The following is a 14,652-nucleotide window of genomic DNA, read 5'->3' as shown; positions in this document are numbered from 1 at the left end:
ACTGATATGTTGAAATAAGATAAAGAAAGAAATATACAAGTAGAAAGAGTTGAGTGAGGAGCAGTAAGGACCAGATTTAATTATATTCTATATATATATATATATATATATATATATATTCTTCTATATATTAGAGTTTTGACCTTTTTCTATCTATTTGTTAAGTAGAGGAAATTCATTTTTAATAATCTAGTAACTAATTAGGAATTGTGGGACACCATTTTCGCGGTTCCTTAAGTAAAGGAAGGTCAAGTGTTTCCTATGGTAAAGGAGATAAGATAGGAAGCACTGAAGCTCTTTTCCTTATCACTTAGAGAAGTGGACCAGCTCTTATCACGGCTGCAGCGTGGATACATCCGGGTCATCTCGTACTCAGTTAGGAACCCTCCTAAGGAAATAAGGCTTTTCGACCGCGGCCTTAGTCTGCTGTCGAAGAGATTTGTTCACTGTTTCCTGTAACGCTCCGATCAGTCATTGGGTTTTTACACGGCAGCAGTTAATACAGAGTGGTATCCAGCCTTAATACAGTCTGGCACATTTAAGCTGCAGTTCACTCATGTCACCAGACATGTTAAGAACTTGTTAAGTGGGATTTATAAAATAAACCTAGCCACTGTACTGATGGTTTTTCATCAATCTCTCCTCCACAATAATGCAATAATGGAGGATTTTGTTTGTGTAATGACCTTTGTAAACATCTGTGGCAGGCGCGGTGGAAAGAGCACTAATTAGGGCAATGACCTCAAACAATGCACCAACAAGGCCCGACGGGTTTTCATTCCAACCAAACACCATGGCACATGATTTCCCTAATTAGCTTCTTTACACAGCTCAAGGTGCTAATCAGTCAAATCAGACGCTGCGGTGTTTGGCTGCAGCGAAAAAGCTGCAGACTCCCGAGTCTCGATGGCGCATGATTGGAGATCAGTGGATGAGGAGGTGGTGAAGGAGCGGGGGCGACACACGTCAGGACGGCGAGGTTCACCTGCTCCTAATTAACCCTCCTCTACACACAGTGTGCTCCTGACTCAGCGGGGGATGTTTGTAGAGCGTCTGCTCTGATCACAAACATCATACAGCAGGTCCATCACTCAGAAGACACAGACTACAATTGTACTGTAGTCGCTGATAATATCATTTTTAACCCGAGTGCTCAGCTAACCTGGTTTTGATTCATATAATATCAGGACTCAGAATAACAGGTCATTTTATTGTTAACACAAAGCCTGGAAGACTTGACAGGTTTAAGCTCATTACTGTAACATTTAAACTGTTTTCTGTGAAAAACAGACACTGCCAAAACACCACAGTGACTGTTATTCATTAACATCGTTACTAACAATGCTGCAGTGAAACTTACAGTATGTTCTCAGTGAAATAAAAAGGAGGTAGTTGGCCGCAGCCTTTTCATGCTGATGGACTCTGTTTGTAGACGAGACGAGACTCTGCAGGAATACTTCATTCATTGATTAACTCACTGCAACGTCGAGTTCAGGTGTTTGAAAAAAAGGGACTCAACAAAACGAGGCCTTGAAGGATTCTAGCAGTAAGCTCGTGGATGCAAGAGAGAGACGAAATGAATGCAGCGATCTCTCTGAAATCATACAACAGTCTTGAGCCGTTTAGTGACGTTAAAGTAAGTCATAAAAATGGGAATCTTTATCATCTCTTCCAACTTTCCAACTCTATAGCTCCAGTTTTAAACACAGACTTTCAGTTGTAAATGTGTAGATGACGGTAATGTTTTGTATTTTTAGTGCTGTTTGCTTAACTGACTAGAAACAACTTCAAACTCCACTTAGATGAAGGACAGATGTTTGGTAAATACACTTCACTTCAGACAGTATTCAGACCTCTTCACTTTTTGTGTTGTTTATTGTGTTGTAGATTTGACTTTAAAACGGATAAAATTACCATTTTGGCCCATAAATCTAGACTCTTTGAGTGAAATGCATATGACAGTCCACTCAAGAGTTTGGAGAAAGAGGAAAAAGATTCTCTGGTCTGATGAATCCAAACATTATGTGTGGCAAAGCAACAGGCGCTGCTCAGCACCTGGATAATAACATCCCTACAGCGAAGCAAGGCGGTGGCATCGTCATGGCTTTTCTCAGGTGCAGGGACAGAGAGACTGTTTCCGAACTGAGGGGACGATGAATGAAGCCGAATGCAGAGAGGTCCAGAGTGCACGAGATCCTGAGACTGAGGCGATGGTTCAACTTTCAACAAGTGTCTCGACTGTCCTTGAGTGGTCCGGCTAAAGCCCAGACTTAACCCCACAGAACATCTGCTCAAAACCAGGTGTGCGATGCTTGTAGAGACTCAAAGCTGTAATTGCTACCAGAGGGGGCGTCTACAAAGTACTGAATTAAAGATCTGAATGCTTTTGTAAATAGGAGATTTCAGTTTATTGGTAATTAGGGGCCAAACATGTAGTTTGATCAGGCAAAATGGCAATTTTATCCATTTACAATTAAATCTACGACACATTAAAGTATGTAAAGTGTGTCTGGATATTTTCTTGAGTGCTGCCTCAAACCTCAAACACACGACATGAGGTCGACACAAACGCACACTGTCTGTCCTCCTTGTTTATGACCAAGTTTATCGTCTCTATTTGTGCAAACTTCTGAAAGCCACTTATCTTGGGCACTGAGGCATTTACACACTTTATCTGTTTATTATGTGTTCACATCTACGTAGTCTCTGTTTCCATGGCAACGGAAGAAATAGGACTTGACTTGGGATATTTAGATTCAGGCTGCAGTGATGCATATAAACCTAAAATCCCAGATAAGACGAGCGAGCAGCGTACAAGAATAAATCCAAAAGCATGGTGAGTGTACCTGCTGATGGACAGCTGTCTGCTCTCTGCCGTCTTCCTTCCCACCAGGAAGCAGTGACTTCAGCAGCTTGGGTACGGCCTTCACTGGAGGGAGATAAGATGCAGCAAAGCCTGAATGTACGGATAGTGAGGACGGAGTAAAGAGGAGAAGAAGAGGAGGAAGGAAAGCAGAAAAAGATGGAAGTTTTTGAGGCAGGAGGGAGAAAGATTGAGAAAAGTGTTAGCGAAGAGGAAAACAAGTGCCAAATTAAGATCCAGAGCAAAAGGACAGATATAGTTGGCCTCGGGCTGAAGCATCAAAAATAGAGCTAATGACATCAAAGGCAGCCAAAAAAAAAGGGGGAAGATGATTCAAAGCCAGAGAAAGAGTCCATTAGAAGATAAAGGTTTTATCGGTCGTACCTGTTTCTGGGTTCAGGCTCTGGGACATGGAACTGGGCAGCGTGCGTCTGGATGGAGGAGGCGCCACAGAAAGGTCCTGGTGGCTCTGCCAGCCCTGCACACACACACACACACACACACACAGAGGAGGCAAAGACACAGAGGATGACACGCATATGTGGTTGAAAGGGCAATTTCAGTAGTTTGTGACCTTTAGCAGCCTCTATTGGTCGCAGCAGGAACTGCAACAGACCGACATCCTCTACAGCAGCTACTTCAACTATTTATCCATTTATTTAGCTATTTCAACCATTTACACACTACTTTTAAGTTTTTTGCTGTTTCGCTTCTACTTTGAGTCAAATATTTAAACTGGGTATCCATCGATTTCAACCTTTTATCCATTATCTTAAGTTATTTTAACCATTTATCGATTACAATCACTTACTGCCTACTTTTACTTTTATATTTCAATCCGTTACCAATTCATTTTAACTAACTTTATCAACCACGCTCCTTATGGAAAGGTAAAATTCTTCAGGATTTCACAATAAAAGCAAACGCACAAAATGGTCATAAAATACATTTTTGTAGTAGGCTGCATGTTTCTTGCTTGCTTGCTAATGTTTTAAGGCCATTATCTAGTATTTATCTAATTATTTATTTTATTATATTCTTGTTTTCTTGCCTTTATTTTATTATTTTTATTTCATTTTCAGCATTTCTGCTTTTCATCTGCACTAGTCTCCAAATACTGTTTATATTTGTGCTGTTACTATAAGCCAGTTAAGCTGTTGAGCTACACTGACCTGTATGATTTAAACAGGAGTCATATTTTCGTATTATTGGTGTAGTCTTGCTAATGAGTAAAAAGAAATGGCATAAACAGAAAAAATTCCAGTGTGAGACTATAAGAAATGATAAATAAACAGATATTAATGGAGGAGGTTAGTAAACACGACTCACATTGAAGTCACTGAGGTGATGAGAGGAGGAGTAGAGATCCAGGCTGCTGGCTGACAGCTGGTTAGAGGGTTAGAGCCATGGAGTTAGTGAGACAGGTTACCAGCAAGTCAACAACAATACCTGAGCCCCAGAACACAAACAAACCACAGGTGAGTTACTGCACATTGTGGTTAGCAGTAGAGGAAAGAGACTGGTGTTGTGTTAAAGTCTGTTTCCCCGTCACTTTGCGTTTCCTCTTACTCCTACCTGTAGTTTTCTTCTTAAGTGCTTAACCTCCGGCCGACCTAACCCCCACCCACAGCAGTTATCTCTGTGAGGCGGGAAACACAACCTCACCTTCGCCCTGACACTACACCTGCAGGACAACAGCACAAGAAAATCTATTTGAAGGGGAAACAGACTTCAACACTGGACGGGCGGACAGCAGCTCAGCTACCAGCTCCGCCCTTCTAGCATCTCTAGGAGTTATTATTAAAAGACAAAGCAGCTCCGTGATACAGAGAGATCTGAAAGGACACTGGCAATATCCTAAACATTTTACATCCTGTTGTGTCTCAGTTAACTGAACCCATCTGCCGTTTTTGGATTCTGTCTGACCACACGCCAGCTCATTTGGAAATCTCTCTGTTCGGAGAATCTGCCAAGTGCATTAATGTCCCATCAATGTCACCACCTGTGAATAGATCGCCACCACCTGACGCGAAAACAAACCTGAACTAACCCTTTAGTGTTCGGAGCGGGATCGTTAGAGGAGAAATCAAACTTACCCGGTTGATGTTTGGAGAGCTCAGGCAGCGTCTGGGAGGTTTCCCTCTGACTGCCAGCTGTTCCCTCACAGCCACCTCCTACACACACACACACACACACACACACACACACACACACAACACACACACACACACACACACACACACACACACACACACACACACACACACACACACACACACACACACACACACACACACACACACACACACACACACACACACACACACACACGAAGATTTTCAACTGTGTGATTTATGGACAGACTTGTCACTTAGTTTTTTTTATTTGGATGCTTTATATTATGTGGATTAATTATCTCTACATTTGGCAGGATGGAAGGAAAATGTCTCGGTTCTGGTTCTGGATGACATTTACCAAACTGCAGCAAATTGTGGAAAAGACAATGAGGATTTAATGTGCTCATGCGTCAGAGAAACATCAATCAAGGGAACACAGATTATTAAGTGACTTGTCAGACCAGTAGGTCATCTGCATGAGCTAAATGACAATGACAATACAAAATGATTTCCCGACCTGTCTGAGCCGGTCCAGTGTGAGGATGTTCTCCACAGCCAGGACGCTGCGGAGGTATTTCTCTATGGCCGCCTCACTGTCAGCTGACTGGTCGTCCTCAGCGCTGGCAGCCAGCCTGGCCAGCATCTCCCTGTCCTCTGGACCATGGATGTCCTGTGAGAGCAGGGATACAGACTGTAACGGCCTGGGTACTAATCTGCTCAGTGCCAACTCTCGACTGGTTTTTATTTATGATAATGACTTTTACATTATCCCGTTTCTCACATGACCACCTACCTAAATATTTAGCTTCCCTGGGAAAATCCTCAAGTACAGTTAAGGTTTTATCACAAACCACTCTCATGAAATCACTGCAGTGGAAATGTAATTATAGCAAAATAAAGCACTACAGTGAACTGAGATCCAGCCTCTAACCAGCAGACTTCTGACAGCAGAGGATAAAGCTCCAGTCTCTTATTTAGAAAACAAAGACCTGAGGATGTGACACATCAGAGTTAATTATCCAACAATTGTGTGTAACAAAGAAGGAAAATCCCAGCTGCACAAAAATACAATCTGTGGTTGAAGTTGAGGTTTATATTTCTGTTATTTCTACAAAAACAATACATCAAAAGCTCCATATTTTACACTTCACAGTGTTTTATTTCAAGTGTTGACCCATGAGAAGATTCATTTGTGGTTTTAAGAACCAAAAACCAGGTTTTACTTCTCCTCCCTCAGGCTTCTCTCTGCAGCTCTGGTAACAACAGGTCAGCGAGGAAGGTGGCTGAGAGCGGTGACTGCTTTGTTGTGACATCACAAAGTTACAGAAGTCCTGACGGCTGGTTTTAAGGCTCAGTTTCTGAATACAGGCTGTGTGCATTTCTCTGTGGACTGAGGCTTTGATACTTTCACTGTATTAATATAGAACCTAGACCTGATCTATAATCAAACAACACATGGAAATCTCACCTTCTACAATATGGGACCTTTAAATTTATGATGTCAGATTAAAAACAAACATGTTGCAGTTCATTTTGTACAATTTTGTAGAAACGGAAACTTGTTTAAAGCCAGTCTCCGTGTGGCACCTTATTAACATCTTGATATTCATCATCTTTCACCTGGGACAAGCAAAGATGGACGTCACCTACAGTATGATCATCAACCAGTGACTTAATGCCTCAGCACAACACTGTTGAATGGGCTTAATGAATAGGGGAAAAAGAGTGGGTTTGCTGTATATTCTTAATGTAGGGAAAACTGATGATTTATAGATTCATTTTCTAGGCAACCATTTTATTCTCATGACATTCTGACATGAGAATAACAACTTTACATGACAAGACAATTTGTTAACCAATCAGCCGAGTTGTAGTGTGTCCTGTTTTGCATCCAAGTGTCTATTTTACGTACAGTTACTGACTTCATTAATTTGTCCAATAAAAAAACAAACAAATGTAATGTGGACTTTGTGGTCTGGTTCTTACCCCTGGGATGTTGGAGACGATTTCGAATGTGACCCACAGCCGGGGATGGTGCTGCGCTGAGACATCCTCTTCAGCAGACTCTGGGCGAAACCTGCCGCACAAACCCACAACAACATCTCACTAATCTGCTTATGAATGGGAGAAAGCAAACACGGCGTCGTGTCGTTCGCTCCTACCCATCACCATCATGCCTCGGGGGGGGGGGGGGGGGGGGGGGGGGGGGGGGGGGGGGGGGGGGGGTGTCACCCACCTGTTTCCCGGTGACGTTGACGCAGATGCGTTTCCTGAGGACCAGCTGCATGTGGGCCGGGTGGCTCAGCTGAACCACCACGCGGATCGTCAGGTAAACCCTCTGGTCCGCCGATGCCACACGACTCAGATGGGGGCACTCGTGGACCGTTGAGTCCCAGGACGCCTCCACCTTCACCTGGACCACATTAGAGAGCATGGAAATGAATGGCTGAAGAATCCCCCCCCCCCCCCATCCTGTTTCCAGTACAACAACTATCTGCGTCTCATTCCTCTCAGAGATGAAAGATTATGACTACACACTCTCTTTACCTCGGGATCGAAGTGTTTAACAATATGAAGGTCAAAGAATTCGTCGTCATCCTCCCCACTGAGTAACGCGTCCAGCCCTCCAGCCAACGTGGCCGAGAGACTGGACTGGAAATCATCAGCTGGAGGGAAAACAGAGACAGAAGGCGAGTGAGTTCATTAGCTCAAAATTAGGAATCGGGACGACAAAAGACAGTGAGAACAACATACCACTGAGATCCAGGAAGAGGACAGGAATGTGCGTCTCCATTCCAGGGACAGGAACCCTGTGGAGAAACAGCACCATCATTACATGGACTATACACCCGGTCTGTGAAGCAGAGAGGCTGACAGCTCCCTCGGCTTATCCTGAGTGGCACAGTTAGAAAACAGCTGTCCTCCAGCCACGGCAAGTATTTAATATCCAGCTAAGTGGCTCTGCTGATTAGAGGACTGTGGGGACATTAGATAAAATGTTAGAGAGTAAAATGTTGTCAAGGTTTTGTCTAAACTTGACTTTCAACTAATAATTGGCTGTCAAGCATTTAGCTGTAATTTGAGCAGTTATATAAGAGAGCAGAGTGTGAGGCTCAGCAGGGTGGAGGTATAAATGTGGTGTTTATGTAGCTGCAGTGTGTAGACTCTGTTAACAGACAAGTTAAAGTTTCTGAATCATCAGCTGTAGTGTTTTTTGTTTAGTTTTTTTACCTTGGATGTTCCTGGAGAATAAAAGTTAATAACTAATAATCAGAATAATCACACACACACACACACACACACACACACCTCTCTGCTGGTGCTCCAGGGATGCCGCTGCCAGCTGACGGCACCAGAACAGCGTTTCGTTCTTCTGTGAGAGTCAGACGACACTCGAGCAGCTGGGACTCCCGTTCAACATCGTCCTCCGACTTATCTACAGCGTAGGAAGAGCGGGGAGGAGACAGCGGGAGTTATCGCCTCGCGGTTGCACGCCTCCGCCAAACCATCATCAAACCCATATTTATTATAATTTCTTGACATTCATTGAAATTGAATTGTGATGATGTCGCAAAGTTTTGTTCAAATTAATGGTTTCACACAAAATGTAACTGGAAACAAACAAGATGACGACATCATTCATTCAGATTTGTTTTTGACGTGTGAAAAGTTTAATCTGATGTAACGTGTTATATCAGATTATATCATTACACTGACATCATTATTGATTATTTTATTTCTGATTTTGAGCTTGGTGCATCCCACTGCATCAACGACAGAAAAATATTCTTATTAATGTTGTGATATTGATTCAACCACATCCCCCTCCTCAGCCTTGTTCCATACAGCAAACTTATTCACATCTACGACCCTCAACTGACACAGATTAGACCTGCCATACAGTAAATACTGGCTCCTGTAACTACCTACTCTCACATACATCACATACATATAAGTTAAGTGAGAGAAGTGTAACTGCTGAGCTGTAAATAATTACTAACTTCTTATATCGACGCTGATTCGAGCTGCGTATCACCGTCGGCTGGTTATGACAAAGGAATCAATCAAAGCAGCACTTGTAATCACACACTGGCAAATACACGTGAGAAGGTAAAAATTAAGTCTCGGTTAAGCTGAATTATACTGAGCAACGGGAGGAAGGAGACCGACTAGAAAATACATGACTGGAAATGTGTGCCAACAATCATTTTTGTTTTCCGTGTCACAGTTGTTTTCACAAATGCTCATTTTTTTTACGGCCGAATGTTGTTTTTCAGTTTTACCTGGTTTGGAAACGATCTTTTGCAGCTGCTGGTCCAAATATTCCTGCCTCTGAGTGAGTGTGAGCAGCCACTGCTCCCTCATCCTCTCCAGGTCTACCTCCTACACACACACACACACACACACACACACATCAGACGTACAGACCTAGAAGTTTTGATTTTACTGTTCGCACAATAGAAACACTTCCAGAGTTCAGCCACTTTATAATCAAACTATGAGTCATTATGCTTTTTTTAACTGGTCGTGTACTGACCTGATAGCTGTCCATTTCTTCATCCCCACCCTGAAATTTAAATTGAGAGAGAAACAAAGTCAAGAAGAGCTACCTATGACAAATTTCTTTCTAATAACAATATAACAGACTAACAGATTTTCTTTTTCCCGTCCTCACCCATTGTGATTCGCTGCTTCTGGAGAGACGCATCTGTCGGACCTTGACGTCTCCGATGGACACAGAGAGGATGGAGGCGGTGATGAGGGGCATGGTGCCCGAGTCAGGCACCGAGCGCACCTCCACCTGCACCCGACGCGACTGACCCTGCAGGCAAAGATTCACATCAGTTGATATTCATTCTCCTGTTCAGTCAGAATAACAACAGAAACTAACGTCACAGTTTCTGTTCAAACTAATGAACCATGAATAGCGTTGAGACAAACAAAGATCCGCGGTACTTGTCTGAGCTGGAAGATTCCTCCGGTGCGGATGTCTTTGGCAGGAAGAACTTCCACAGCTGTGAACTCTCCGGCTTCGTTCAGCTCCATCAGCTGCACCCACACCTCCAGTCGACGGGTCACCTCACTCCACCTGCAGGAACAGCCAAGAAAAACACAACACCTGAGCAGAAAACCTTCATTATTTATGTTATGATGCATATTGTATTATTCAGTTTTCTAGGCGCTGGTGTTTTTTGTGAGCAAGACACTTTTACCACTCACGTGTTTCCAGTTGGCCATTTGCTCTGATGCGTTACTGCATGTTAACACTCAGGCATCACCATGTTGAGAGATAATAAGTGACATGATCAAAATCTGAAGTAAGATTAACTGGGGCCCCCTGTGGTTCAGGGATTAAGACGCCGACCGCGAACGGCGGCGTCGCCGATGCCGATCCAGCTGGAGACCTTTGTTTCATCTCTCCGCTTCTCATTCCCTGTGATCTCTACAGGCGCCGTCTCACAAAGGCTTATTAAGATGACCAAAAAAATTCAACTGTTAAGAGCAAGTAAAATAAGAAGCCAAACTTTACGGTGAGAAAAGAACTTTGTCAGTCATGGATTTAAACAGTGAGGTTTATTTTTGACTCTCTTTTGTGTAGCAGCGCTGCGAAATCGCTTTCAGTCGCCGTCATTCATGTTGGTACAAAACAAACAGTACGAATATTTTTTACATAGTAACTGACATAAAGAAAAAACTATGCAATTTAGTAGATAATGGATACAGCGCCTCCAGTTTCTATACAAGATAAAGGTTTATGATAACAAGGCCTCGTTTTGTAGCAGCTCAGGAAAGTGTTTGGAGTAAAAACACAGAGCAACAACAAAAGGACAACCTCACTAAAACTTAGTTTATTTACATTCAAGGTTTTAGCCGGGATGAAACATTCTGTCATCATCGTAGCCATGCATCACAAACATCCATGCTGTATTTGCACTGTGCACTGTCCTTGTGTATAAATCTGTCCTTCAGGTACAGTTACAGGACCTGAATACTTGTCCAGGTGATGAGTGTATGTGTGTGTGTGTGTGTGTGTGTGTATGAGCTGCTTCAGGAGGAATTTTGATGAGTGTTTGTGATACTCTACCTCTCTCTGAGGGACCTGGTCTTGGCCTGAATTACTCCGAGGTCCCACAGCGCCAGGTTTCTGCGGTGGTTGGCCTGTTTGTGGCCGTACACTTCAATGGCCACGGCGCCCTCGGCCAAATACTCCACAAAGTCATCTGACACTGGCACAGACAACTCCTGCAGAGACAGGGATTTATGTCTTCTCTTACTGACATCTGCCGTTTTATCGTTTCCCTTCTTTGCTCTTTACCATGCAGAGTGTTTACCTTGGCGCTGTCGAACACCACAGTGCACTGAGGGTCTCTGGAGGCGGACGATGAGCTGGAGGGCACCACCTCTGGAGGGATGAACACGGGCTCCTCCTGCCCCCAGAAGTGGTACTGGCAGAAGACGAAGTTGGACAGGTGGCGAGGAAGACCGGTGGCCTGGAGGATTTTCACCTGGGGGAGAGAAGAGGAGGAAACACACTCAGAAATAAAACAGAATCGTTTATTTTCATCTGAAGAAGTGTATTGGCAGGAGTGTGTGAAAACCCTTTTGTTTGGCTCTCTCATGTAATACCTTTTAAAAGTGCCTTCGGTCAATATGTAAGAATTCGTAGCAAAGACCTCGTGACTTTGTTTTTTATGTCATTTCATCATAAGAAAACAGAAGCAAAAGGTAACCATGGTATAAAGTTGACCCAGAGTTAATTAAACCTGCAACATTTCAGTGAGCTGGAGAAAGTCCGACTGTCTGCCAGATCCATTATTAATCTGACGCTATTTTCCCACCGGCAAAACCTTCAGCTGAAGTCACACTCACTTACACTGAACAGCTACTGAATGTAAGATCAAGATTTCTGGGTCAGTGAGAGGGAATATATGATTCAGATTATCAGGTGGGGGCTTCCGACTCATTTCCACCTAAATGATATGATAATCTGACGTGTGCATGTTCTCCTCATGTACTCACCACACAGTCCAGTTTACGTTCCTGTGGATCCGCGTCTGTGTTGCTCAGCTGAGAGTCAGACCGTCCCGGACCCCCCTCCTCGGAGCCCTCTGTGCCCCGCCACACCTCCACGTGCAGCCGACCTGCCACCTGACACACACACACACACACACACACACACACACACACGCACACACACACACACACGGAGTCACTTTGGCAGGAAGCCAGCATGTCTTTCTTTCTTTCCATCTTTTCTTCAGTTTAGTTTTGTGTCCAATTTCTTAGTCACTGAGTTCAAAATATTACATGCATTTGCTGATTACAGCTTTACAATATGTAGATATTGGATTGTTTTTCTCCTCTTTTATAAGTAATTTTAAAACATCACTTGGGGCTCTTTGGCCATTTGTCATAACTTCTCACATTTTGTAAACTTAAACCTACATTCACAGATGTTTGGTCCATTTCTAGCTGTTTTATTTTCTAAATTTCTGTCTTTAAACTTGCATTAACTCATTTTTTTTAATCACACTGGCTGCAGCAGAAACAACCTGCAAACACAACAGACGTTTTGTGACCTTCTCTGGTGATGAGCAGAACTCGCTGTGAGAACAGTTGCCACCCGCAGACACGGGGCAGCATTAGCATCCATTTGGAGTCGTGTTACTGGCCACTTTAAAGAAGTTCAATATTCCCTCTCCTTCTAACTTAGTTCTGATGAACTCCTGAGGGAAATATGTGGCTAAGATGCTGGATGCTCCAGATGCTTAATGATAACTTCGTGCCGTTTGGGACAGGGCAGTTGGTGCACACTAGGTTTATTACAGCATTTTCACTGAAAACAGCTGCCTGAGGCTGATGGGAGGCTGATGGGAGCGCTGACACTAAACTAAAACAATAAAACTGAGAGCTATAAAACCAAAACAATGAGCTCAAAGATACTAAAACACTCAGTCGAGCTGAGGGGAACTGTGTGAAAATAACGACTAGTGCAGCTTTAAATAGATTCATTTATTATCCGAGCAATTCATATATTGGTCAATAAAAAATAAATTGTCATCTGCAGCCCAACAGGATTTAAAAGAACAGGTGTATTTAAGCAAATGAACAAACATAACAGGCTACAAGCAGCGTTACGACTTTACAGAATGTATGAACTAACAGCAGCCTATCCACTGCACACGCTGCGCTCCTACCTCTCCCTTCTGGTTGATGATGGGCACCGCGTACTGCAGCTTGACGTCGTAGAACAGGCAGGCCAGGAAAACGTTGGCCACTCCGATCAGACTGTGGTTCTCCTGCTCATCGAAGAACGGGTCCGCTCGTTTGAAATAAGACCGCATCACCTGGATCAGGGAAAACGAGGAGCTGTGAGGATGATGGATGAACGTCACTTCAGGCTCCTCTGAATGGAGCCGAGCTAGAAAAATCTTGATTTTTAGATTATTTTTCTTTAACAATCTGGGTTTAGGTTGTTTTACCTGCATGTTTTTTTTTCCTATTTTGCTATTTAACATTTAATCAATTAAGGAATGCGAAATGGCACTGAGGGAAACCAGCAGATAAAGTCTGACGGACATCAACTGACACCTCTGTTTACCTGCTGAGGTGAAAAACAGTCAGGTCTCTGCAGATTAATGATATGTAACTAATTAATCTGGTGTCTGCGTGTCCAGCAGGTTCCCATCACGCTTCACTCACTGGGTTGTCTTCATCAAAGTCCTTCCACTCCTGGTAGAGCTCCCTCATGTCCACCAGCCTGTTCTCCATCTTCTCCAGAGCCCAGATCTGCTTCCCTTTACCTTTACGACGGACCTGGATGGCCGGCTCGCTCAGCACCACATCACGCTATCGATGAGAGAGAAAAATGCGTCGGTACATTCATGTTGGCCTCAGACACATCGTCATTATCATCGTCATCATCTCCTGTGTGCCAGACGATCACCCTCTACCTTCCTGTTGGCGTCCAGGTTGCTGGCAGGTATCTGAAGAGTGACCAGGTACTCTGTTCTCTTGTTGAGCTCCTCTGCGATGAATCCGGCCTCCTGAGCCAGCAGGTTGGCTCGAACTATCTGCTCCCTCAGACGCCGCAGGCTGCGAGTCATCATCGCCTCCCTGCACCGCAAAAACAAACACAACCAGGCAAGTTGTACACAGTATCTGGATTGTCTGTCTGAAGAACACACCGCTCAACAGGAGTCAGTAAAAACGCGTCACGCTGTCCTGTCTCACCTGTCCTCACTCCACCGCCGCATGCGCTTGTGGAAGCCGTGCGACGTTACAGCAGCAGCAGCAGCAGAGGCACCGACCGGGAGACCTGATGCATCCAGGAGGTGGGAGGGTTTCTCGGGGGTGAGTTTCTGGCGGAGCTGCTGCAACTCCTGCTCATACATCTGCCTCTGCCGCTCCAGGGCGCAGCGCTTCTCCTCCTCGTGCTGCCTCTCCAGGGTCTGTAACACTGACTGTAAGGGGTCTGAGGAGGAGGAGGAGGAGGAGGAACCGCCAGGTGATGGATGAATGGATGGATGGAGAGACGAAGAATGAGTGTGAAGAAGTTTTTCTATTCTTATCAAATGAAATATTAGCGTCTATAGTTCAACAGCACGACCCGGCTTTTATACATTTATGTCTAGGGGCGGGTAGAACAACTCATGTGTTTGAAAGCTTCAC

At 44.1% G+C, this 14,652-nt stretch overlaps 1 protein-coding gene across 1 annotated transcript in view; it reads right to left on the bottom strand.

Annotated features, from left to right (window-relative positions):
• Positions 1-14,652, bottom strand: part of LOC111238157 (kinesin-like protein KIF13B) — a 39,900-nt gene that overhangs the window by 5,635 nt on the left and 19,613 nt on the right. The window contains 22 exon segments of the mRNA XM_022767569.1: positions 2,847-2,929; positions 3,248-3,341; positions 4,193-4,249; positions 4,960-5,037; positions 5,498-5,650; positions 6,967-6,998; positions 7,001-7,057; positions 7,213-7,393; positions 7,528-7,646; positions 7,735-7,790; positions 8,290-8,416; positions 9,264-9,363; positions 9,518-9,547; positions 9,656-9,802; positions 9,937-10,069; positions 11,066-11,223; positions 11,313-11,486; positions 12,001-12,129; positions 13,179-13,328; positions 13,684-13,830; positions 13,935-14,097; positions 14,215-14,455. Of these exon segments, the coding sequence (XP_022623290.1) occupies positions 2,847-2,929; positions 3,248-3,341; positions 4,193-4,249; positions 4,960-5,037; positions 5,498-5,650; positions 6,967-6,998; positions 7,001-7,057; positions 7,213-7,393; positions 7,528-7,646; positions 7,735-7,790; positions 8,290-8,416; positions 9,264-9,363; positions 9,518-9,547; positions 9,656-9,802; positions 9,937-10,069; positions 11,066-11,223; positions 11,313-11,486; positions 12,001-12,129; positions 13,179-13,328; positions 13,684-13,830; positions 13,935-14,097; positions 14,215-14,455 (2,609 nt within the window).

This window comes from Seriola dumerili, unplaced genomic scaffold, assembly GCF_002260705.1.
Source record: "Seriola dumerili isolate Sdu_G_001 unplaced genomic scaffold, Sdu_1.0 BDQW01000025.1, whole genome shotgun sequence".
In the NCBI taxonomy this organism is placed as follows: Eukaryota; Metazoa; Chordata; class Actinopteri; order Carangiformes; family Carangidae; genus Seriola; species Seriola dumerili.
This window is presented reverse-complemented; position numbering and strand designations above follow the sequence as displayed.